General features: G+C 44.4%; 1 protein-coding gene across 1 annotated transcript in view; it reads right to left on the bottom strand.

Annotated features, from left to right (window-relative positions):
* Positions 1 to 26340, bottom strand: part of KMT2E (lysine methyltransferase 2E) — a 607980-nt gene that overhangs the window by 446992 nt on the left and 134648 nt on the right. Inside the window, 3 exon segments of the mRNA XM_029615154.1 lie at positions 4413 to 4585; positions 16460 to 16518; positions 16781 to 16861. Coding sequence (XP_029471014.1) covers positions 4413 to 4585; positions 16460 to 16518; positions 16781 to 16861 — 313 coding nt within the window.

Raw genomic sequence — 26340 nt, 5'->3', positions numbered from 1 at the left:
TGCCTATCATCCAGTTCAATCTGTAATTGGAAGGGAACCAATTCAGACATCTCCTTCACAAAATTTATCAAGGAAAGGTCCTCTGGAGGAGAACACTTTCTACTTTCAGTGGGTGAAGGCAAATCATCGGTGTCTGGCAAGGCATCATCAGTCCAGGTATCATAGGGATCAGCACCTGCCCCTCTAGGAACTAGAGGGGGACGGGGTGGTGGGATACCTGAAGGTCCTGGTCTAGGCTCCGAAGGAATAATTGGAGACACCAATGAATGCATCGAAGGCATCGATGGATGGCTTGGTGGCGCCGACGGGCGTATCGGCACCATGGTTGGACAGGTGGCGATGGATGTATGGGCATCGATGGCTGAGGCAGAACTCCTGATGGAGGGATGCGGAACGGTGTTTCTCCTTCCGATGACAGAGTAAGCGGGGAGGGCACCGGAGCCATCGGTGACCCAGGATCCATCAGTGGAAAAGCGGGAATGAGCGCTTCCATCCTGGAGAGCAGCGGTGCCAACGCTGCCGGAATCGGGTCGCTGGTCGGTTCCACAATCGGTACCGGTGTCGGTGCCGGAGGAACCTGGAGTCGTTGCATCGCCTTGTCGATGGCCTCCTGAACCATCCGGTCCAGTTCTTCTCGGAGACGTGGAGCAAGCAGCCCCGGCTCCGGAAAAGAAGGAGGCAGAGGCACAGCCGGAGGGACCACCGTTAAAGGAGGAGTCGCGGCTCCCTATACCCTTTTGGGTGAGGGTTGCCTCGGTGACCCAGTTGCCGAATAGGTCGGTGCCTTTTCTGGACGGGGTTTCTTCGATGGCGGCTCGTACGAAGGCGAGGTCGATGATTTCGCTCCCTCGATGGTCCGAGACTTTCGATGGCGATGTTTCTCTCTACGATCCCCTCTGTCCTAAGGGGGAGTAGAGGGTGTCGAAGGCCGAGATGTCATCAATGCCGGACGGTCACCGGCCGGTGGTCGATACTGGCGCGAAGTTGACGGTGCCGGTTCTGACGACGTCGATGCAATGGACGGAGTCGGGGTTTAAGCGTGACAGAGAAGTTCCATCTTCTCCATTTTGGCCTTGCGACCTTTTGGTGTCATTAGGGCACATTTGGTGCAGGTCAGGACATCGTGCTCACGTCCGAGACACATTACACAGACTTTCTGGGGGTCTGTGATGGACATGGTGCGATTACAGTCCAGGCACAGACAGAACCCCGACGCCATGGACATGAAAAAATTGAGCCGCAGTACAGTCGACGGCCAGTAGGCCGCGAGGGTCAAACTCGACGGTAATTGACGGAAAACGGGTAAAATATTTACTGGAGTACCGCGGCTTGCAAAAGTTAAAGGAGGGACCCCTGTGGGGTAAATTAATTTCTAGTAATTCCGTGAGGAAAATTCCTGTCAGGAATCTCTGCAGAGCTCATTAACCGCGTGGCTACTGCTGCGCGGAAGAAAGAAGACAGAAGGGGGACACCTGCTGGCTGCAGGGTTAGTGCCATGCTGGGCATGCCCAGTAGGGGCCAGTCAAAGATCTGGAAACTTTAACAAAAGTGTTCCGTGATTGGGCTCCATCCTGTGATGTCACCCATATGTGAGGACTACCATCCTGCTTATCCTGTGAGAACTATTTACCAATGATTGGCAAATGTGAACTCAGCATTCTATTTGTAAGCGTTTTCCAAAGGATACACGACAAGTTTTGAATATGGATGTGTAAATGTTTAAAGCTACATTTCATTGCCTAAAATAGTGCAATTAGAATCACAGTATTCTACTGGGTTCTCAACCATTCTGCTGCTATTTTTGTATAAGTATTATTGAGTCCTTAAGCAAGGACTCAGTTTCATGATCTTTAACATTTTTGAAGGCCATGCCCCCCACCATGGGGATCGTAGTCTTCATTGAAACAGCAGAAGCCAAAGTGTCCAAGGGCCTTTAATTTCTTCTTTTCCTCCAAAAGCTGAGGGTAAAGTTTCCCCGTAGCTTTTTCAAACTTTAAACTGGCATCCAGAACTTTCCACTTCGCAGAGATCTATTCCCTAATTGTCTGATGCATGGAAATGGCCCTGACAGGTTTTGTTATGCCTGCCATAATAGAATCCACTACAGCCTTGCTTTACCCTCTGATATGCTCAACACCACCTAGCCTGATCAATAATGGAAGGCAGCAAATCCTTTCTAAATAAAGGGATCACCAAGTCTCTTCATTTTCTCTGGTCAACATCCTCCAAATCTTCCCCATCACTCCTCTGGCACTGCTTAAATGAAACTTTTTAAATAACAAATTGCTTAAATAAATAAATAAATCACATGCCTGCTCTGGAGGATTTCTCCTCCAAATCCCAGCTGTCCTATCCCAGGACACACTCTCACTGGACCCACAGTATTAAAAAAAAAAAATTCACATGTTCAGGAGAGGAAGGACCATTCTGCCTCCAACAAAATGCCTGGTTCGGTAAATTCAGAATTCTGAGCTCAGATATTCTGCCACCAAGGATAAGAATAAGCTGAAGCACCAGACATTTCCCAGAGGCCCCTGAGCATGAGCCCCTCAAAAGCACCCGCCCTACTCCAGGAACAGCAATATAAGAGGCCACATTTCAGCCTTCCTCAATGGACCATATGGCTGCCATTCCCACCAGCACATTGTCAGGAAATCCCTTCAGAGCAGATTATACTGCAGATAGAAGCCCTCAAACCGCAAGGTCTTGATAATAGTCTCTTTTGCCTTCCTGCAGACACCGATGGCATAAACAACTGTTCCCTGTATTGGCATGGCAAACACCGCACACACTAAACAGCATTGCTTACCTGTAATATATGGGTGACATCATCAGGTGGAGCCCCGAAATGGAAAACTTATGTCAAAAGTTTCTAGAACTTTGACTAGGCACGCTGAGCATATCCAAGATGCCTTATACCACGCGTCCAACATGGGGTCCCCTCTCCAGTCTTCTAACATAGAATAAAAATTAAAACAAAAAATAGGAGAAACACAACTCTGTGGGGTGGCGGGCAGGTTTCTTGAGGACTAACATCCTGCTGTCCTCGGAGAACACCTTTTACAGGTAAGCAACTCTGCATTCTCCGAGGACAAGCAGGATGATACTCCTCACACATGGGTGAATCTCTAGCTATAGGCTGCTCCCCAACATAAAAGGGGACCAACAGGCACCCAACCAGGTGCCAATAGGCACAACAACAAGGGTGCTGTTGTATCAAGAGTGGGGGGACAGCTTGAACCCAAACAAAGGGCCCTAGGCGGGGAGAGTTGGGTTCTATACCTCAAACAGGTCCCAAAGGACAGACTGGCCGAACCACTGTCACATCGGGCATCCCTATCCAGACAGTGCGATGTGAATGTGTGGAGAGAACACCAAATTGCAGCCTTGCAAATCTCCTCCTCAGGAACTGCTTGTAAGTGGGCCACAGACGCTGCCATAGCTCTGACAGAATGAGCTTTGACATGAACCCCAAGATGCAGTCCCTTCTGGGCATAACGAAAGGAGATGTAATCTGCTAGCAAATTGGGTAGTGTCTGTTTGGCAATGGCAACACCCAACCTATTCCTATCAAAAGAAATATAAAGTTATGTGGAATGTCTAAGGGCTTCTGTTCTCTCCAGAAAGAAGGCTAAAGCTCACTTGCAGTCCAAACTGTGCAATTTTCATTCACCCTCGTGCAAATGGGGCCTGGGAAAAAATGTTGGCAGAACAATGGACTGCTTAAGATGGAAGTCCATCACCACCTTACGCAGGAACTTAGCGTGTGAATGCAAGACCACAGTGTCATGATAAAACAATGTAACGTGGATAAGTCACAAAGGGCTGGAGTTCGCTGATTCTAAGGGCTGAGGTGACCTCCACCAAAAATATGACCTTCCAGATCAAGTACTTCAGGTCAAAGGTGTGCAGCAGCTCAAAAGGAACTTTCATCAGCTGAGCTACCACCACACTGAGGGCCAATACACAGCAGAAGGCCTTATGGGAGGCTTCAATTGAAGCAGGCCCGGCATGAATCGTACAACTATAGGCCGTACATCTACACCTTGGTGGTATGCGCCAATTGCACTGAGATGAACTCTAATGGAGTTGGTTTTTTAAGCCAGCTTCCAATAGGTGTAGAAGATAATCAGCAGTTTTTATGTAGGGCAGGAGAACATTGCCATTGTCTTCTGCTCTTTTCACATGGAAAACATCCTCCACTTCATTCCATAGGACTTTCTAGTGGAAGGCTTTCTAGAAGCCACTAAGACCCGAGACACATCCTCTGAGGGAAGAGGAAAGATGAGGGTTGCAAGATCAATTGCATCTAAGAGTTAGGACATGTATTTTCAAGTTCTAAATATAAATGCCACTCATTTCCTGAAACACACATACACACACACACGCTTTTATAACTTGCATAAACTTACCTTTTTAGACTTTGCAACACACTGCTCCCGCTCCCCACTTTTTTTCCTTTTCTTGTCATTGACTTTAGTAACTCTTGCAGCAGTAAGTGTAATTGTAGTTGGGGTGTGTTGAAATGCAGTATATAGTTCCACAGGGACTTCATCACCACTTTCTGTTGCGCTGGTGTCACCATCTTTAAATTAAGAAGAAAGACTTATAAAAACAGAGTAGAAAACATGCTTTTAATTTTGTAGCCAACATCAACAACTACCACTCAAAAGGTGAACCAATTTGTAATACTAATCAACAAAAATCCACCAAATCCAGAAAACTTTTCAATACTCAATTGGCTGACAGTCTTATTTATTTAGTTTTATAAATAAAAGAAAGGAAACAGAGAGTAGGATTAAACGAACAATTTTCTCAGTGGAAGGGTGTGGGCAGTGGAGTGCCTCAGGGATCTGTATTGGGACCCTTACTTTTCAATATATTTATAAATGATCTGGAAAGAAATACAAGTGAGGTAATCAAATTTGCAGATGATACAAAATTGTTCAGAGTAGTTCAATCACAAGCAGATTGTGATAAATTGCAGGAAGACCTTGTGAGGCTGGAAAATTGGGCATCAAAATGGCAGATGAAATTTAATGTGGACAAGTGCAAGGTGATGCATATAAGGAAAAATAACCCATGCTATAGTTACACAATGTTAGGTTCCATATTAGGTGCTACTACCCAAGAAAGAGATCTAGGCGTCATAGTGGATAACACATTGAAATCGTCTGTTCAGTGTGCTGCGGCAGTCAAAAAAGCAAACAGAATATTGAGAATAGAAAGGGAATGGTGAATAAAACAGAAAATGTCATAATGCCTCTGTATCGCTCCATGGTGAGACCACACCTTGAATACTGTGTACAATTCTGGTTGCCGCATCTCAAAAAAGATATAATTGCGATGGAGAAGGTACGTGAAGGGCGACAAAAATGATAAAGGGAATGGAACAGCTCCCCTATGAGGAAAGACTAAAGAGGTTAGGATTTTTCAGCTTGGAGAAGAGACGGCTGAGGGGGGGCTATGATAGAGGTGTTTAAAATCAAGAGAGGTCTAGAACGGGTAGATGTGAATCCGTTTTTTACTCTTTCGGATCATAGAAAGACTAGGGGGCACTCCATGAAGTTAGCATGTGGCACATTTAAAACTAATCGGAGAAAGTTCTTTTTCACGTAACGCACAATTAAGCTCTGGAATTTGTTGCCAGAAGATGTGGTTAGTGCAGTTAGTATAGCTGTGTTTAAAAAAGGATTGGATAAGTTCTTGGAGGAGAAGTCCATTACCTGCTATTAATTAAGTTGACTTAGATAATAACCACCGCTATTACTAGCAACGGTAACATGGAATAGACTTAGTTTTTGGGTACTTGCCAAGTTCTTATGGCCTGGATTGGCCACTGTTGGAAACAGGATGCTGGGCTTGATGGACCCTTGGTCTGACCCAGTATGGCATGTTCTTATGTTCTTAACAATTTAGATAAGTAAATATTAAAAATTTAACAGTAGGAGATGGTAATTTCATACTTAGCCATTATTAGTACCATCCAGGTTACCTTGACTTATTTCTCATAATGATTAAGTGCCACAACCTACCATGATATATATATATATATATATATATATATATATTTTGTACAACAGTCCAAAGAGTATTGATATTTTCTTTATGTAAATTTTGTATTTATAAATTTAATATTCTATAAGCATGAATATAAACCTGTGAATTGTAAACAGGAAAATAAAACCAGTGTTACTTTCACAATTATTGCAAGTTTTGTCACACTAAAAAGTTCCAGTTTAGAGTTGAATAGAGAATGCAGAAATTACCTATCTGATAATTTTGTTTTCCTTAGTGTAGACAGATGGACTCAGGACCAATGGGTTGTGCTCCCCTGACAGCAGATGGAGATTATAGTCAGGTTTCAAAGCTGACATCACCCTGGATACACCCCTGCAGTGACCTCAGCCCTTCAGTATTCTCATCAAAAGCCAATGTGGACATACTATTGAAAAACTTGATTAAAAATGGATAACCGTAACTGTACTAAACCAAACACTGAACCCCAGTAAGATTAGGTGGTCCCAGAAAACAACATGGAAGCCGATCCAACGTAGCAAGAATGCAACCGGAACAAAAATAGATTAGTGTTAGGAGATGCTTTAATTATAACAAATGGTAAAAACCAATGCCCGACTTGGGCCGAGTTTTGCCCATACAGCGTGTGTTGCTTCACTTCCAGCATGTTGAGACACTGACTTGTGCATTCATATTGTTCCGTATTGTAAAGCTAAATAAGATTTCAACGGTGGACAAATACAGTAGATTTCCGGTCGCTGCGACGCTAATCAGTTTACAGAGCTATTGTGCCTAAGCTAACGTCTGTAGCTGCATTACTAGTCATTCTGAAGAAATTTCCTTATTAACACTGTCTGAATGCTCATCTTCTCGTTCATTTTGTTTTTAAAATTATAGCCCCTGAAACAGCCCATGCTGTAGGGGCGAAACTCAGCTCCAGTAAGATCATACATGCCCTGATCTACGGACTGAATCATGGCTTACCTGTAATTTCTTGGAATCAATACCCACTCCACAGGCAAATCCTTGGCACCGTTCTTGGGCAGCCGTGGGCATGATGTTGAGTCCATCTGTCTACACTAAGGAAAACGAAATTATCAGGTAAGTAATTTCTCCATTTCCTAGCATGTAGCCAGATGGACTCAGGATCAATGGTATGCACAAAAGCTACTCTCGATCAGGGCCAGAGGCTGCCCGCAGTCCGGTTAATACCGCCCTTGCAAAGGTTGCGTCTTCTCGGGCCCGTACGTCCAGGCAATAGAACCTGGAGAAGGTGTGCAAGGAGGACCTCGTCGCCGCTCGGCAGATATCAACGGGGAGGCGAATAGCATCACTTCTTCTGGTCGATGGACGGGAGGCCCCAGCGATCTACTATCACAGTTGAAAAGCTTCGGCCGATAACACCCACTCTCCTGTATCCAGACTCTCACTGCTTAGAAAGTTTGCTCTGAAGTTGTCTTTTCCTGCGATGTGTGAGATTGAGATCATCTGTAGATATATTTTCGCCCATTCCAAAAGGAGGTCTATCTCCTGAAACACCTTCTGGCTCCTGGTTCCTCCCTGGCAGTTGATGTAGGCTACTGTTGTTGCGTTGTCCAACATTATGCAGACCACCTGACCCAGAAGTCTGTGGCTGAATTGCAAGCACACCAGCCTCGCTGCCCGGGCTTCCACGCAATTAATGTTCCAGAGGGCCTCTTCCTCCGACCAACAACCCTGGGCCATGAGTTCCTGACAGTGAGTTCCCCAGCCCCAGAAACTCACAACAATTGTAAGAACCAGTCAGTTCGAGGAGGACAGAGACACCCCCCCCTGCTCAAATGAGTCTCCTGCAACCACCACTTGAGGTGAGAGTCGGTAACTGGAGATGAATTGAATAGTCTTGAGACTACGGGTTCCAACATGACAGCGAGTATTGAAGTGGGCGCATGTTTGCTCTCGCCCACGGCACTACTTCCAATGTTGCCGCCATCAAACCGAGAACTTGAAGATAGCTCCACACCGTCGGGCGTATTGTGTTCATTAACTGATGCTCCTGGGACATGAACGTCTGTATCCGTGTGGTCAGGAGGAAGACCTTGCCCTGTCTGTTGTCAAACAGGACTCTGAGATACTCCAATGACTTGGAAGAATTGAGAATGCTTCTTGTCCAGGTTTACTACTCACAGAGTTCCTGAAACAAGGAAGTCACCCTGTTGGTCACCCAGAGACTTTCTTCGACGGACTTGGCCTGGATCAACCAGTCGTCCAAGTACGAGTGTACCAGGATTCCTACTCTTCTCAGCACTGCTGCCAAGACCACCATGTTGAAAAATGTTCTTGGGGCAGTGCTCAGAACTGGCAGTGCCCGGAACTGGCAAAGCGTAGGAAGCGTTGGTGTTCTTGACAGATTGGAATATGTAGGTAGGCCTCGGATAGGTCCAAGGAGGTTAGGAACTCTCCCCGTTGTACGGCCATTATCTTGGAGCATAAGGTTTCCATGCAGAAATGACTCACTCATAGGTGACTGTTGACACTCTTGAGGTCAAGGATGGGGCGAAAGGAACCTTCCTTCTTGGGTATGATGAACTAGGTGGAATAACGCCTCATATTTTCCTGGGGCGTAGGTACTGAGATTACAGCCCTCATCCTGAGGAGCCTTAAAAACATGATCTCCACTGCTTGCTTTTTGTGCTGGGAGTGGCAAGGAGACATTGTGAATACGTCCCGAAAAGTGCTGCGAAATTCCAGCACATATTCTTATCGTATGACTTCCAGTACCCACTTGTCCGAAGTGATTTCGACCCACCTATAGTAAAAGACAGTCGATCCCCCCCCCCCAATCTCCTCATTCTGAAAATGGGTTGGTAAAATTCCATTGGGAAGTTCGGGACAATCCTGAACCCGAAACCTGCCCCTCTCTTGGGCTGTTGACTATGAAAGGACTGAGTTCTTCCAAAGGGCCAACATCTCTGAAATGTCAAGTTTCTGTAGGAGTGGAAACGTTGAGAGCCCCTGGACCGGCCCCTCATTAGCGAGGGGCACTGCAACTGCTTCCTCTTATCTTCTGGTAGCCATGGGACTGGAGATTCACCCCATTTACTGGTCAGTTTTTCCAATTCATTTCCGAATAGGAGTGATCTTTCAAAGGGCATCTTTGTAAGGTTGGCAATGGAGGTTGTGTCGATTGACCAATTCCACAGCCATAGCTGTCTTCTGGCCGATATCACTGAGGCCACTCCTCTGGTTGAAGTACAGACTAAATCCAAGCCCGCGAATGCTAAAAAGGCGGCGGCGGGTTCCATAGCCGCTCTGAGGTTCTCCCCCGAGTCATCCACCTCCTGAGAGAGAAGTAGGCACAAACATACTACCAGGGCACAACAAGAAGCAATCTGTAAAGTCATTGCTACTGTGTCAAAGGCTTGTTTAAGGATAAACTCCAACCGACAATCATGCACATTCTTTTAAGATCGCTCCTCCCTCCACTGGGATAGTTGTTCACTTAGAGACAGCGCAGACCATAGCATCCATTTTACGTTCACTAAACGTTCACTCACTGCTGGATCCAGCAGGCATAGAGCTTCTAACACCCAGCCCCCTTTAAAACTTGCTTCTGGGGCATCCCATTCCAGGTCCATCAACTCCTGAATGGCTTCCAGTACTGGGAAGTACAAGAGGTTTTGTGCAAGGAAATCAGAATGGGATTCATCTGTTTCCATCATAGATTCCGCTCCAGGAACTCCCAGCGTTTTCAGGATCTGGGAAACTAAGGCTGCCAATTCATCTCTATGAAAGAACCATAACATGGTTAAATACAGTTCAAATTCTGAGGGAATTTCCCCTTCTTCCAAGGGATCTTATTCTTCATGTTTTTGGGTACTTGCCAGGTTCTTATGGCCTGGATTGGCCACTGTTGGAAACAGGATGCTGGGCTTGATGGACCCTTGGTCTGACCCAGTATGGCATTTTCTTATGTTCTTATGTGTCATCAGCGACCCCACTAAGGTTACTCTTGGTCAGGTAGGGCATGCCTTGAGGTCTACCAACAGGAATGGGGAAGGAGAGGGGGCTGGCTGAGGTTCTGTCCAGACAGGAGAAGCGAGGAAGTAGACTATGCCTGTACAAAGGCCTGTAGTCCCTGGACATATTTCACCCAAGAAAAGGCCCCCGGGTCCATGTCTAGCTCAGGGGGGAACTGGGGTGGGCCCAGCAGTTTCCCCCCTCCCTTGGAGGGCCCAGCCAAGGGATTACTCAGATCTGGAGTACTTCCAGTTAAGGCTACCAATCCAAGATGGCGCCACCGTGGCCTACCATGTGGTGTGCCGACCAACTGTAAGCGGGGCCGGTGGGGGCACTCAACCCGCTTGTAAGCCCACTTCCCTATGCCACAACAGGATTGGGAACGACATCGGTATGGCACGCCGAGAAAGGAGACCGGAGGAAGTCTTACCGAAACCCCTCTTCTCTGAAGGTAAATCTTCCTTTTTGGTTTTTTTTAAAACTTACTTGGGCTCAGCGCTTACCGGCCAAGCACAGTGATGGTCTCTGGCTGCAGGGAGGAGAGGGGTCACTGTTGAGCTCTGCTTCCTGCACCCGCTGCCTTTCAGCTGCTTGAGCAGCGAAGTCCACACCGGGAACCAGCTACCGGACCAAGGCATACCTCTGAGGGATCTCAGAAATCACCTCAGGAATTCTCAACTGGGGAGAGACCTTTAGGTATCACCACAGGAGAGTGGGGCTCAATCTTTTCTCCAATTTAAAAGTAGAATTTCTTCTTTCAAAAGGTACAGTGATCCCTATAGGGAAAGCAGGTCTGCATCTGCTGGATACTGAAAAATACTGACGTGCTGAGGTCACTGCAGGGGCGTATCTAGGGGGATGTCAGCTTTGAAACCTGACTCCATCTCCATCTGAGGCAGGGGAGCACAACCTCTTAGTCCTAAATCCATCTGGCTACACGCTAGAAACCATTTTTTTTATTTTTTAATTCACATTACTAGTCTGAGGAATGTTACAAAGCATCTGCCTGGTCTCTCGGAACATTGCTCCACAAGTTTCCTTCCATAAAGAGACTATAGCAAAACTGCTCAACAAGGAGCCTATTTACTACAGGTTTTCTCCCATTTTGTATGCAGGGGGGAAAATGCTTATTTGGGCTCAAATGAAAATTGCTATGCCAGTTTAAAAAAATGCTCACAGGAAAAACTGTAACTTATGAACAATAAATAAAAGAACAATTGGACAAGTTTCATTATAATTTTGTGATGCCACGATGCATCAATGGCTATATTTTTCTTTTACAAGCCATCTGATTTTTACTTGAAATATTTTAGATAACCCAAGTGAAAATAGGTTTGGGCGGATAGCAGCAGTGAAAATGTCTCTACTACCGAAGATTGGGTATTTGTTTCAAACATTGCCTTGTAGTATACCAATGGGATATCTGAAATCACTCCAACGAAAGATTTTTTCTTTTATATGGAAATGTCGGTCACCTCGAATTTCCAAAATGGTATTGTATCAACCAAAACTAAATGGTGGTCTAGGAATCCCTAATATTTTTAAATATCATGCCACCAACCACATAAAGGCCATTGTAGATTTCCACAACCGGTCAAAATGTAAACAGTGTGTGGTAATGGAAGAAGGTATGGTGGGAGATGAGACAATTCGGGACCGTTTCCGGACGAAGGGGATAATCTTATATAATTTACTGGAGGTTTCACCCTGCACGGCGACCACTTTCCTGGTATGGAAATCTTGGCGTACAATACTAGTGGGTCATCAGTGCTATACATTCTCCACTGCCATCAGACAGTGTGAAGCATTCCCAGTAGGCAGGGAGGGTAAACCCTTTTGGCGATGGGCAGAAAAGGGCCTATGCACCATTGGACAGGTTTGGCAAGGGCAGTCTAATACCTGGGAGCAGCCGCTTGTTTTTCACGGAGCTTCACAGACCGCTAAACAAACTTAACAAGTTGAACATTGCTGGCACAGTAATCAAATTCACTGTCACAACATCTAATGTTTCACTGGAATACCGGTCTCTCTTGCGCATATCCAAGCCCTTGAAGAAGGAGCCAGCCTCCGAAACATCAGGATGTCGGCTGAGGCAAGACCGACTACAATTTTGAGATAAGTGAATATTGCAACAGTATCCACGTGATCATTTCAGCAACAATTGCACAGTGGACAGTGAGCACTACAAAAGTTTGCATTCCAACACTGGGGTACCTAATGATTTTTAAAGCCTACACATAGGCTTCACAGTCACGATAGCCGTATTTTTTTTTTTTTTTTTTTTTTTTACAGCATCGTATGAAGGTACACTCAGATTATTGACATCCATATAACAGGTCTCTTTTTGAATTCATAATTTTTTCATGTTATATTGTTTGGGTTTATAAATTTAGCATCTGTAAATATATATACATTTTTTAAACTTACCTGAGCTCATCCTTACCTGGCTGAGTACAGAGATGGTCTCCAGCTGTGGGGGGTGAGGGCATATGCCATCACCACTGCGCTCAGCTTCCTGCACCTGCTGCCTTTCAGCCGCTTAAGCAGCTAAGTCCACACCGGCTGAAAAACCCGCTACTGGACCAAGGCACTCATCTGAGGGACCATGGAAATCACCTCAGGAATTCTCAATTGTGAGGGACCTTTTGATATCACTGCAGGAGAGCAGGGCAAATGTAATATCCTTAATTCTCCTTTTTCAAAACGAAGCAATCCCCAGTAGGGAGATGCACGTCCACCATCTGCTGGAGACAGAGAATACTGGCAGACTAATGTCACTGCCGGGGTATATGTACTGTGATGTCAGTTTGCTCCGTCTCCATCTGCTGGTAGAGGTGCATAACCCACTTGTTCTGGATTCATCTGACTGGACGCTATAAATTTGGGATTAAAGCACCTGGGGCAATTGTGGGATGAAAATGGGTGGAACCCCTTTGCTGAGTTTTAAGAGGACTTTGCTATGGGTGAAGAGGCTAGAGAAGTATGCGACAATTCACAGGCACCTGAACAGAATGGAAGGGATTTTAGGGGTTAGGAGAGAGCCTTCACAAGTAAAGCTGGTATTAATGGCCACAGAGGTCAGTTACAAAATTATTTCTCTTCTGTATCATGCCATTATTGCCATTTATGAAGGGGAGAGCCCCTTACTACCTTAACAGATAAGTGGAATGTAGACCTGGGAGACAGCCTAACAGAAACTAGAAGACCCTACTGAAGGAAGGTACAAAAAGTTTCATCTGTTCAATATCTTTGTGAGCGACAATGAGAAAGGGACAGATGGTAAAGTTTATCTATTTGATAGTAAGATCTGCAACAGAGTAGACACACCTGATGGAGTAAGGAGAATGAAAAGTGATTTTAAAAAGCCTGAAGAGTGGTTGAAGGCTTGGGAGCTGGCATTCAATGCCAAGTAGTGCAGAGCTATGCATCCGGGAAGCGGTAATCCAAGAGAGATTTATATGATGGTGGTGAAAGACTGATGTGCAAGGGCTAAAAGAGAGATTGTGGGATGACAGTGTCTGGAGATTTGAAGATGGCAAAGCAATGTGACACAGTGATAGCTAAAGCCAGAAGAATGCACAGAGAGGAATAACCATTTAAAAAAAAAAAAAAAAAAGGGAGGTCATGATGCCCCTGTACAGGTCCTTGGTGAGGCCTTACCTGGGAGTACTGCATTTAGTTCTGGAACCCGTATCTTAAAAAAGATAGAGCAGTCCAGAGAAGGGCAACTAAAATGGTGTGGGGTCAGTATTGGAAGACTTATGAGGAGAGGCTGAAGGATCTAAATATGTATACCATGGAAGAGAGGAGGTGCAGGGAAGATATGATACAGACCTTCAGATAATTGAAAGGTTTTAATGATGCATGAACTTCAAAACCTTTTCCGTTGGAAAGAAATCAGCAGAACTAGGGGTCATGAAATGAAACTACAGAGGGGTCAACTGAGAACCAACATCAGGAAATATTTCTTTGGGAAGAAGGTGGTGGATGTCTGGAATGTCCTTTTGGAGGAGGTGGTGAAGATGAAAACGGTCGAAGAATTCAAAGCGGCATGGGATAAACACTGTGGATCCCTAAAGGCTAGAGGATGGAAATAAAGAAAAGAGTGTAATGGGGTAACTTGCTGGTGTAGCAGTTACTATCCTTAACAGAAGGTATGGAGATTATTATCCTTAACCAATAAGCCTTGATGCAACTGCTACATTGCTCTCCACTTCAATGGCAGAGGGGGAAAAGGGAATTGGATTCAGACAACAACCAACAAGGGGAGGACCTTATTGGAAGTATAAAGAGAAGACTAGACAAGTTTGATGATGTTAAGTGGGTTGAGGGGGAAGTTATGGTATACTCTATGTACAAGGTTTGTGTTTATGATTCACATAAGAGTTGATGAGACCGAACAAGTGCCGAATACTGAATCATTTTACATTTGTCTGTCTTATAAATAAAATGTTTAAAAAAATAAAATTATTTGCTTTGGTCTTTACTAAGAAGGACATTAGGGGAGAAACCCATGTCTGAACCATTCTTTATGGGTGATGTTTTCAGAAAATAAATCAAATCAGTGTGAATCTGGAAGAGGTGATAGAGCAAACAGATGAGCTAAATAGTAGCAAATCACTAGGTTCTGACGGTATTCACCCCAGAGTTCTAAGGAACCCAAGCATAGAATTCATACTTGTAATTCATACTGGTAATCTACCTCTATACCTGAGGACTGGAGAGTATCAAAAGTAACGCTTTCAGAAAGAAAAGGCACCAGGATTAACTCAAGTAACTAAAGAACCTGTGAGCCTAAGTGCCAGGTAAAACTGTGAAAGCTGTTAAGAACAAAATTAATGGTCATATGGCTAAACATTGCTTAATAGGCGAGACACAGCAAAGTTTTAACAAAGGTAGGTCATGCATTACTAAAATTAGAATTCTTTGAATGTGTGAATAAAGCATGTGGATAAGGTAAGCCATCAATATAATGTTTTTGCATTTTCAGGAGATATTTCATACAGACCCTCATGAGAGGCTCCTCAGAAAACTAAAAAGAATCATGGGATAGGAGGTAATATCTTACTGTGGACTGGATTAGGACTAATGGTCAACTTTCCCAAAGGATAGTAAATAGTGGAGTGCCCCAGGGATTTGTACTGAGACTAGGGTTATTTGATTTATTAAGTATCTGGAAAAGGAAGCAATGAGTAAAATGATCAAATCTGCAGATGACATAAAATATTTAAAGTAGTTAAAACATAAATAGGCTGAGAAACCTTGCAAGACTGGGGAACTGGGAATCTAAGTAGCAGGGAAATTTAAAGTGTTACACACAGGGAAAATTAATCCAAATTATAGGTACACAATGCTAGGTTTCCATATTAGGCATCACCACCTAGGACAAGGATCTTATAGTCACTGTGGACAATACATTAAAATATTCAACCTAGTGTACCGTGGCAGTGGCCATATAAGCAAATAAAATGTTAGGAATTATTCAGAAAGGAATGGATAATAAAACATCATAATGCCTCCATACAGATCTTTAGTGCAATTGCATCTTGAATACTGTGTGCAGTTCTTGTCCCATCTCAAGAAGATATAGCTGAACTAGAAAAGGTACACAGGTGGTCAACAAAAATGAATAAGAAGATGAACAGCTCCTTTACGAAGAAAGGCTAAACAGGTTAAGGTTCTTCAATCTGAAGAGACAACTGAGAGGGGATATGAAAGAAGGTTATAAAATCATGAGTAAGGTGGAACAGGAAACAGAGAAATTATTTACCCTTTCAAATAGAGGACAATCCATGAAACTAACAGGTAGCAGATTTAACACAAATTGGAGAAATTCTTTTTTCACTCAATGCATAATTCAGCTGTGGAATTTGTTGCCAGAGGATGTGGTCAAGGCATCTAGAAAAGCTGGGTTGAAAAGGGGTTGGACAAGTTCCTGCAGAAGAAGTCCATAAACCATTATTATTAGCCTGGCTGTCTTGGGGAAACACAACTTATCTCTGGAAATGAGCAACAAGGAATTTGATCTGCTCTTTGGATATGCATGGGTACTTCCTAATGATCTGGATTGGCTACTTTTGGAGACAGAATGTTGGGCTCAATCTAGCATGGCACATCTTATGAATTTAAGTTTTTATGCCATAGGGAAGATTCCATATTCTTGTTGCTCTCCTTCAAAACTAGTTGAACAGAAGCTGATGCTGGAATTTAAAAGTACATTTTAACTGGGTTTCATTTGTTCTTAAAATAAAACAGGAACCCACTAAGAGGAAAATGGCATTTAAATGTTATTTTGGGGTGGAAGGGGATCTTTCATCTCCCTCAGTTTTTGACTAATTACTAAGTGTTACATTGAAAATAGTGTGCTTTATATAAGAAGTTATGAGTATCACCTCACACAGTATCCCCAAGTTTAAATATCAAAAGTAATATTTTTACCCACCTGACATATTTTCCCTTTTTCTTCGTTGTAGCAACACTGCTCTCTCTTTATCCAATGCCCTGCCAAAACAGAATACTTTTAGCAGAATTATTTTTTTTCGTAAAGTAATTAGCCTACCAATGATATCAATTTGTAGTAAACAAAAACTATATAGTTAATGATGCTGGATAATTCTGAAGCGCAAAGCAATTCTGACAAGGTTTGTGCTGTATGTCGTTGCACCAACCACTGTACAAGTCAGAATATTTGATTCAGACACAATGAAAAAGCAAATTTACAATACACAAATAAAAGATAGCATCTCAAATGAAACATACTAACCTTGGTTGACAACGTTCACATAGGTATGTATCAGGAATATGCTGTCTGTCGATCCCCATGCAATCAATATGCTGCCAAACACTTAACAAAAGATATAACATATAGTTTAGTCAACTAGATTAAAAACTTACTACAAATTGAAAATTCAAACTAGCATTTTAACTCCTGCCTCAGAAACAGATACACTTAATTATAACTGCAAATAAACAATTGTGACAGAAGATTACCAAAGCTGGAGATGAAGAAAAGAATCATAAAAAATACCAAGGTAAAAGAAACTGGGTTTCCAAAACTATGTTAAAAGTCAAAAATAGGGCCAGCCCACTGAAACGATGGTAAGTTCTGCACATTGCCATGCAGAGAACCTGGCCAGGTTTCTTTCCCCAGAACAGAGGAAGCTGTTGGAGGCAGCATACACAGCTTTTGTGGTTAGGCAGTCCCAGCTTATTGCTCACTGCAATACCCAGTGGCCAGACTTAGGGTCCATATTAGCCAGGTACCAATGGGAGCTGCAATATGAGGCCCCTGTCAGAAGACTGCTGCTGCAATGGCTGGAGAGAGTTAGGAGAACAGGAGAAAATCCCAGGTAGTTGCAAATGAAGGCTCATAGTGCCACAGGCTCAACAGAAGGCAGTATCAATTGAGCTGGAAGCCCAAACAAGCAGGAGTGAACTGATGAAAATAAAGAAAATATTTGAATCCATGTCCCTCCCACCCACCCCCTAAAATAAGTACAAAATTTAAGGTTTGTTTTTAAATCTCATGTTTGAGGTTCTGTTGGCATGACTGCTTCCTTCCATCAAACAGTGCATATGGAGTAAGAGATTCCAAACGCATTGGCAGATTAGAAAAATCTGGCAAACTGGCGTTTTAAGTGCAATTCCTAGCTTACACCTTTCACTTCCTGGGTTGGCAAAAGCTGGGTAACTTAAGAAATAGTCATCACACAATGGTTATACCCAATATTCAGATTTAGGGCTTGTGACTGCAAGGTACTAGAACGAACACTGCAATAACTAGGCTAAGTATGTTGGAAGGTAAAATAAAAAGGGGGAAAAAATCCCAGGATAATTATGAATGAGGGCTAATGGCACCAAATCCCAGCCCTAGTTCCAAATGGACTGGAAGCCTAAAAGGAGAAGGTGTAAACTATTAAATCAAAGAAAAATAAAACAAACTAAAAACAAACCTGCTTGTTAAAACCTCCTAAAGTAAATAAGCTTAAAATAAAAAATGTAAGCTATTATAGCACTGTGACCCAGTTTCTCTTTATTTTCATACCAAAAACAAAATCACATACCACGTGAAAAATTCATTATTTCATTATGCTTATGTATAAAATGTATCTACAAATGTATTTAGCTCTGAAGGACTGATATTGAATATTTTCAGTATGTATGCTTGAATGTTTAGGAGGGCATGGGCCCCTTTCAAGCTCCAAAGTTTCATGACCCCCACACACATCTCTAATTTTTACATGCATTTAAATGGCATACAGAAAACGGATTGATATGCACCACAGAATCATTTGTAAAGTATAAAACTTAATATTAAATAAAAAATAGTTTTCTGTGAGGGATACTCTATGTTGTCATAAGCTTTTTCTTGAAAGACGACCAAAGGTTTTGGACATGGCTGAAATTTTAAGTTGAAATATTCTTATAAATGTATACTTAAATCTCAGAGTAACAGTTATGTTTTCTATGATGTGACAATTGGATAATTCTTTGAGAAAGCAAGTGTTGCTCACCTGTAACAGGTGTTCTCACAAGACAGCAGGATGTTAGTCCTCACATATGGGTGACATCACAGGATGGAGCCCAATCACGGAAAAAGTCTATCAAAGTTTCCAGAACTTTGACTGGCCCCTACTGGGCATGCCCAGCATGGCACTAACCCGGCAGCCAGCAGGGGTCCCCCTTCAGTCTTATTTGATAGCTACAGGCAGTGCCGAAAAAATAAAACAACAAAACGTTACGAACCCAACACTGCGGGGCGGCGGGCGGGTTTCGTGAGGACTAACATCCTGCTGTCCTGTGAGAACACCTGTTACAGGTAAGCAACACTTGCTTTCTCACAGGACAAGCAGGATGACAGTCCTCACATATGAGTGAGTACCGAGCTGAGGATGTCTGAACATGCACCAAATGTACCCAACTGTGTGCAACAGGCACAACAACTGGGGTGGAATTTGGTAGAAGGCATCCTGAACCCCACCGGGCAGGAGGAAGGGTGTTGGTACGTCACGTTGGAAATAGGTTATGCAGGACAGATTGGCCGAAGATGGAATCTTGTCTTCCGGCTTTGTCCAAGCAATAATGGGCTGCGAAGGTATGGCGAGAACCCCAGGTAGCAGCCCTGCAAATATCAGGAAGCGGTATCGAGCGTAGGTGCGCTACTGAAGTTGCCATAGCCCTGACAGAGTGTGCTTTAACACGGTCTTGAAGTGGAATGCCTGTTTGTTGATAGCAAAAGGATATGCAGTCCGCTAACCAGGAGGAGAGAGTCTGCTTACCCATAGGTTGACCCAATCTGATGGGATGGAAAGAAACAGTTGGGTGGATTTTCTGTGGGTAGCTGTACAGTCTATATAGAATGCTAGATCCCATTTAGAGTCAAGGGTAGGCAGAGCCTGTTCTCCTGGATTGGAATGGGGCCTGGGAAAGAATGTGGGTAGTATAATGGATTGATTAATGTGAAACTCCGATACTACCTTAGGCACAAATGTAAGGTGAGTGCGGAGTACTACCCTATCATGCAGAAGCTTAGTATAAGGCGGATAGGTGACTAAGGCCTGTAACTCACTAACTCTGCGAGCGGATGTGATTGCCAAAAGATAAATCACTTTCCATGTGAGATAGCAAAGATCACAAGATTGGAGAGACTCGAATGGTGGATTCATAAGCCAACCCAAAACCAGGCTGAGGTCCCAAGAAGGGGCCGGAGGGCGCAGTGGAGGTTTGAAGTGGAGCAAGCCCTTCAAAAACGTGTTACAAGGGGTTGTACTGAAATGGGAACATCCCCAACATCTTTATGGAAGGCAGCTACCGCACTGACATGCATCCTGATGGAAGAAGTTTATAGACCTGATTCTGACAAGTGCCAGAGATAGTCTAGAAACTTCGTGGTGGAACAAGTGAAAGGATCAAGGGACAGTGAGGAACACCATGACTTAACCTGTTCCATTTGTAATAAGATTTTCTCGTGGAAGGCTTTCGTGAAGCAATCAGGACACGGGAAACTGGTTCCGAAAGGTTGAGTGGCTGAAGAATTAACTTTTCAACATCCAGGCAGTCAGGGACAAGGCCTGAAGATTGGGATGGCGTAGGCTCCCGTCGTATTGAGTGATCAGAAGTGGGTCCTTCCCCAGGGGAATGTGCCTGCGAATGGAGAGGTCCTGAAGAATTGGAAACCACACTTGGCGTGGCCAGTAAGGGGCTCTCAATATCATGCTTCCCTTGTCCTGACATAACTTCATGAGAGTCTCTGAGAGAAGTGGAAGTGGAGGGAATGCATATAGGAGACCGGTTGCCCATGAGAGGGAGAACGCATCTCTTGGTAGTGAGTGTTGGCTGCGAGTGAAAGAGCAAAAGTTCTCTACTTTGCGGTTTTGAGGTGACGCAAAGAAGTCTATGTGAGGGTAACCCCAACGTTGGAATATTGAGTCCGCTACTGAGGGGTCGAGAGACCACTCGAGTGGTTGAAAGGTGCGACTCAGCTTGTCTGCCAACACATTGTCCACTCCCGGCAAGTAGGTGGCCATGAAGTACATCGAGTAGGAAAGGGCCTCCGCCCATATCTGTGCAGCTTCCTAACACAGGAGGTAGGAGCCCGTTCCTCCTTGTTTGTTGATGTACCACATGGCCACCTGGTTGTCTGTCTGTCCAACCAGGTTGTCTGTCTGTCCAACCAGGTCACCAGGGTGACCTGGTTGGAAAGGCGATCCTGAAACATCCTGAGAGCATATCTGATTGCTCTTAGTTCCAGGAAATTTATTTGGTGTTTGGCTTCCTCTGGAGAGCACGTGCCTTGAGTTGGCAAATTGGCAACATGTGCTCCCCAGCCGAGGTTGGAGGCATCTGTTGTAAGGGTTATTTGAGGTTCTGGAGCCTGGAAAGAAAGGCCTTGGAGGAGATTGGACTGATTCTTCCACCAAGCCAGAGATAAGCGAAGTGGGTTGGTGATGTGGACAATGGCCAACAGTGGTTGAAATGATTGTATCCACTGAGACCTTAGAGTCCACTGCATGACTCTCAAGGCGAGAAGAGCCATTGGAGTGACCTGTACCGAGGACACCATGTGCCCTGGCAACACTAGGAAGTGACGTGCAGTTGAGCGTTTTCGAGACTGCAATTGATGGGCGAGAGAAGTGAGAGTGAGAGCTCGTTCTCGAGGAAGAAATGCTTTTGCTTTGAAGGTGTCCAAGTCTGCTCCTATGAACGACAGGGTTTGTGATGAAACTAAGTTGGACATTGGGTAATTGATGAGAACCCCTAGGGAGATCAGGGTATGCAAGGTGAGACGTAGGGACGTTAGAGCAGCTTGCTGGGTGGGAGCCCTGATCAACCAGTCGTCGAGGTAGGGGTAAACATGGACGCCTTGAGTCCTGAGGATTGCTGCTACTACTACGAGGCACTTGGTGAAGACTCGTGGTGCAGATGCCAGGCCGAATGGTAGCACTCGGTATTGATAGTGCTTTGGGCCTACCAGGAATCGCAGAAATTTGCGATGAGATGGAGTTATTGCGATGTGTGTGTAAGCATCCTGGAGGTCTAGAGCGCAGAGCCAGTCTTCCCTTTGCAGAAGGGGAAGGAGGGAACCCAAGGTTACCATCTTGAACTTTTCTCTTTGTAGGTAATTGTTTAAGGCACGAAGGTCTAGTATTGGGCGAACGCCACCTAACGTTTTTGGGATTAGACAGTACCAGGAATAGAAGCCGAGGCCCTGTTGAGTAGCGCATTGGTTCGATTGCTCTAGATCGAAGGAGGAGGGAGACTTCCTGATCCAGGAGTGGTGAGTGATCGGATGTTCCCCACGTCAGCCAAGGTGGGGAGTCTGGCGGAATGGTGAGAAAGTTGAGATGATAACCTTGAGTGATTATGGCAAGAACCCACTGGTCTGAGGTGACTGTGTGCCAGATGTTGCTGAAGTGGCACAACTGACCTCCCACTGGTATATGCAGTAGTGGAGGCTAAATGCTGCTTTCTAGGAAAGAGTCAAAAACCAGATGCTGGGCCTGGCTGAGGGGTTGTGTCTGTGTTTTTTGCCTGCGAGGTTGCCTGGACTGGCCTTTCTGGTAAGGCTTAGTACAGTGACCTTTGGACGGTGGAGATAAGATTTCCTTTGGTGGTAGAAAGACTTTTTGGGATCCTTTCTGAATGTTAGATTAGCAGGATATTCAGAAGGCAACAAGGAGAGTTGGTGAAGAGTCTCATGGTGATCTTTGAGCTGTGCCACTGCTTGTTATATCTGCTCACCAAAAAGATTGTCACCAGTGCAAGGCAAGTCAGATAGTCCGTCCTGGCCCTCAGGTCGTAGGTCCGAAGACTTTAGCCAGGCCCACCTCCTCGCAGAAATAGCTGTTGCTGACACCCTGGAAGCGGTGTCAAAAATATCATATGCTGATCTTATTTCACGTTTGCCCGCTTCTAATCCTTTTTGAGCCAGGGCATGCAATTGCTCTTGAGACTGCTGAGGCAGGGACTCAGCAAAGTGCTGTATTTGTTTAAAGAGGACCCTGTTGTACTGGGTCATATAGAGTTGGTAAGAGGCAATATGGGATATAAGCATGGGCCCCTGAAAGACACGCTGACCTATGGCATCCAGGAACATTTGCTCCTTCCCTGAAGGGAAAGAAGAGTGAGGTTTGGAGCGTTGGGCTTTCTTTTGGGCTGACTCAACAACCACTGAATGGTGATCCAATTGAGTATTCTGGAAACCTGGAGTTGACTGGACTAGGTATGTGGTGTACGCTTTTCGGTTAACTGGTGCCACCGAACCAGGATGCTCCCAATTCCTCTTCAGAAGATCCAAAAGGACATCATGGATAGGGATAGAGGATTTCTTTAGGAGCATCCAGAAATTGCAGAAGTTCCATCATCTGGTGTCTATCATCCTGTTCTGTCTGAAGTTGGAATGGAACCAATTCAGACATATCTTGCCTCACAAATCTGCTTCACTTTTTTGAAGGAGTTAATAAACATGTGGATAAAGGTGAACCAGTAGATGTAGTATACTTGGATTTTCAGAAAGCGTTTGACAAAGTTCCTCATGAGAGGCTTCTAGGAAAAGTAAAAAGTCATGGGATAAGTGGTGATGTCCTTTCGTGGATTGCAAACTGGCTAAAACACAGGAAACAGAGAGTAGGATTAAATGGACAATTTTCTCAGTGGAAGGGAGTGGGCAGTGGAGTGCCTCAGGGATCTGTATTGGGACCCTTACTTTTCAATATATTTATAAATGATCTGGAAAGAAATACGATGAGTGAGATAATCAAATTTGCAGATGATACAAAATTGTTCAGAGTAGTTAAATCACAAGCAGATTGTGATAAATTGCAGGAAGACCTTGTGAGACTGGAAAATTGGGCATCAAAATGGCAGATGAAATTTAATGTGGATAAGTGCAAGGTGATGCATATAGGGAAAAATAATCCATGCTATAGTTACACAATGTTAGGTTCCATATTAGGTGCTACCACCCAAGAAAGAGATCTAGGCGTCATAGTGGATAACACATTGAGATTGTCGATTCAGTGTGCTGCGGCAGTCAAAAAAGCAAACAGAATGTTGGGAATTATTAGAAAGGGAATGGTGAATAAAACGGAAAATGTCATAATGCCTCTGTATCGCTCCATGGTGAGACCGCACCTTGAATACTGTGTACAATTCTGGTCGCCGCATCTCAAAAAAGATATAAATGCGATGGAGAAGGTACAAAGAAGGGCTACCAAAATGATAAGGGGAATGGAACAGCTCCCCTATGAGGAAAGACTAAAGAGGTTAGGACTTTTCAGCTTGGAGAAGAGACGGCTGAGGGGGGATATGATAGAGGTGTTTAAAATCATGAGAGGTCTAGAACGGGTAGATGTGAATCAGTTATTTACTCTTTCGGATAATAGAAAGACTAGGGGGCACTCCATGAAGTTAGCATGTGGCACATTTAAAACTAATCGCAGAAAGTTATTTTTTACTCAATGCACAATTAAACTCTGGAATTTGTTGCCAGAGGATGTGGTTAGTGCAGTTAGTATAGCTGTGTTTAAAAAAGGACTGGATAAGTTCTTGGAAGAGAAGTCCATTACCTGCTATTAATTAAGTTGACTTAGAAAATAGCCACTGCTATTACTAGCAACGGTAACATGAAATAGACTTAGTTTTTGGGTACTTGCTAGGTTCTTATGGCCTGGATTGGTCACTGTTGGAAACAGGATGCTGGGCTTAATGGACCCTAGGTCTGACCCAGTATGGCATGTTCTTATATTCTTATGATGTTTACCATAAATGTCATATAGAGATTAGGAGAGGAGGATCAGAGGGCGCAATGGCCGCGGAGTCTTCTATGCCGGGTGGACACCAGTCAGTGCATGATACTGGCATGACTTAGACGGTGTCGGCTCGGACGACATCGAGGATATGGACAGCGTCTGAGTTTGAGACCGAAAGAGAAGTTCCATCTTCTCCATTCTAGCCTTGCGACCTTTTGGTGTCATAAGGGCACATTTGGTGCAAGTAAGGACATCATGCTCGCTCCCTAAACACATTACACAGACATTGTGAAGGTCAGTAATGGACATTGTGCGAGTTCAGTCGGGGCATCAACAGAACCCCGACCCCATGGCTTCAAAAAAATTTAGCTGCATTGCGGTCGATGGCCAGTAGGCCGAACTCGACGGGAATCAACCGGAATCAGGTAAAAACTTACCAGACCACCGCGGAAGCAAAAATTGAATAGGGGGACCCCTGTGGGATATTAAATTATGAAGTAATTCCATGAGGAAAATTCCTGTCAGGAATCTCTGTAGAGCTCCTTAACCTGCGTGGCTACTGCTGCGCGGAAAAAGGAAGACTGAAGAGAGACCCCTGCTGGTTGCAGGGTTAGTGCCATCCTGGGCATGCCCAGTAGGTGCCAGTCAAAGTTCTAGAAACTTTGACAAAAGTGTTCCGTGACTGGGCTCCATCCTGTGATGTCACCCATATGTGAGGACTACCATCCTGCTTATCCTGTGAGAAAGACTAGTTCTCGCTCTCTTCCATGCCTACATGCCTAATGATGCTTGACATCCCCTGCACGAAGATCAAGGAGATACAGACCTTCAGATACCTGAAAGGTTTTAATGATGCACAAACTTAGAACCTTTCCATTGGAAAGAAATCATGTGAAATCACATGAAATGAAACTCCAGGGGGGGTGACTCAGAACCAACATCAGGAAACTTCAATGCCCTTCTAGAGGAGGTAGTGAAGATGAAAACAGTCAAAGAATTCAAAATGGCATGAGATAAACACTGTAGATCCCTAAAAGCTAGAGGATAGAAATGAAGAAAAGTGCGCATGAGGGTAACTTGCTGGTGCGGCAGTTACTACCCTTAACAGAAGGTATGGAGATTACTACCCTTAGCCAATGAACCTTGATGCTTTGATACAACTGCAACATTGCTCTCTGCTTCAATGGCAGGGGGGAAAAGGGAATTGGATTCAGACAAGGCCACAACTTTTACGGTCTGGGGAACTGATAAGTATAGGGATATCCTGCACAGAGCGGCAGTTATTACCCTTAACATAAGGCATGGTATTATTATCCTTAATCAATAAGCCTTGATTCCTCTAATGCAACTGCAACTTCAGTCTTTGCTTTGATGGGGGGGGGGTTAGAAATATGTATTGGATTCAGATGACAACAAACACGTGACCTGACTTTTATGGTCTGGGTACTGATTTGCAGACATAAGGGAAAACGCACAGAACTGCTTCTACGGCTAGGTCCATAAGCAAAGCACATCAAGCAGCACTGTCTGAATTTTCAAGGCAGCTCATCACTCAGTAAAAGAGAAACATGGAGGTAACCTGCACAGTGTAGCAGATACTACCATAAGAAGCTTGCAAGGCAGACTGGATGGACCATTTTGGTTCTTTTCTGCCGTCATTACTATGTTAATGAGACGCACTGTGGATGAGGAGGAGTTTCAAGCCTCAGGAGGGAGAAGAGAGCATATTGGGAGGGTGGGGTATTGTATCTGGGATGGGAAGGTAAGAAACTAAATTGGAAGACTTGAGCCTGGGTAAAGGGAAGAAAGTAAATCAGAGGTGTTGAGCCTAGGGAGGAGACTGAACTGATTCCACCCATGGCCAAAGAAAAGCGAATCTGAAACCACTAAAGGAATTTAAACCACTCCAAACAAGTGGAGCAGACGTGGCTCCAACATGAGAGACAAGCCTGGCATACGTGAGACAGAGGGAAGTGAAGCGTGCATGTGTGTGTGTATAAATAAAAGAGAGGGGGAAGCTTGTGTGTGTATGAGAGAAGGAAGCAGCTCTCTGTTGTATGAGAGAAAGCTGGAC

Source organism: Rhinatrema bivittatum, chromosome 9 (genome assembly GCF_901001135.1).
Source record: "Rhinatrema bivittatum chromosome 9, aRhiBiv1.1, whole genome shotgun sequence".
NCBI classification, from domain to species: Eukaryota; Metazoa; Chordata; class Amphibia; order Gymnophiona; family Rhinatrematidae; genus Rhinatrema; species Rhinatrema bivittatum.
The sequence above is the reverse complement of the archived record's forward strand: the minus strand, read 5'-3'. Positions and strand labels throughout refer to the sequence as shown.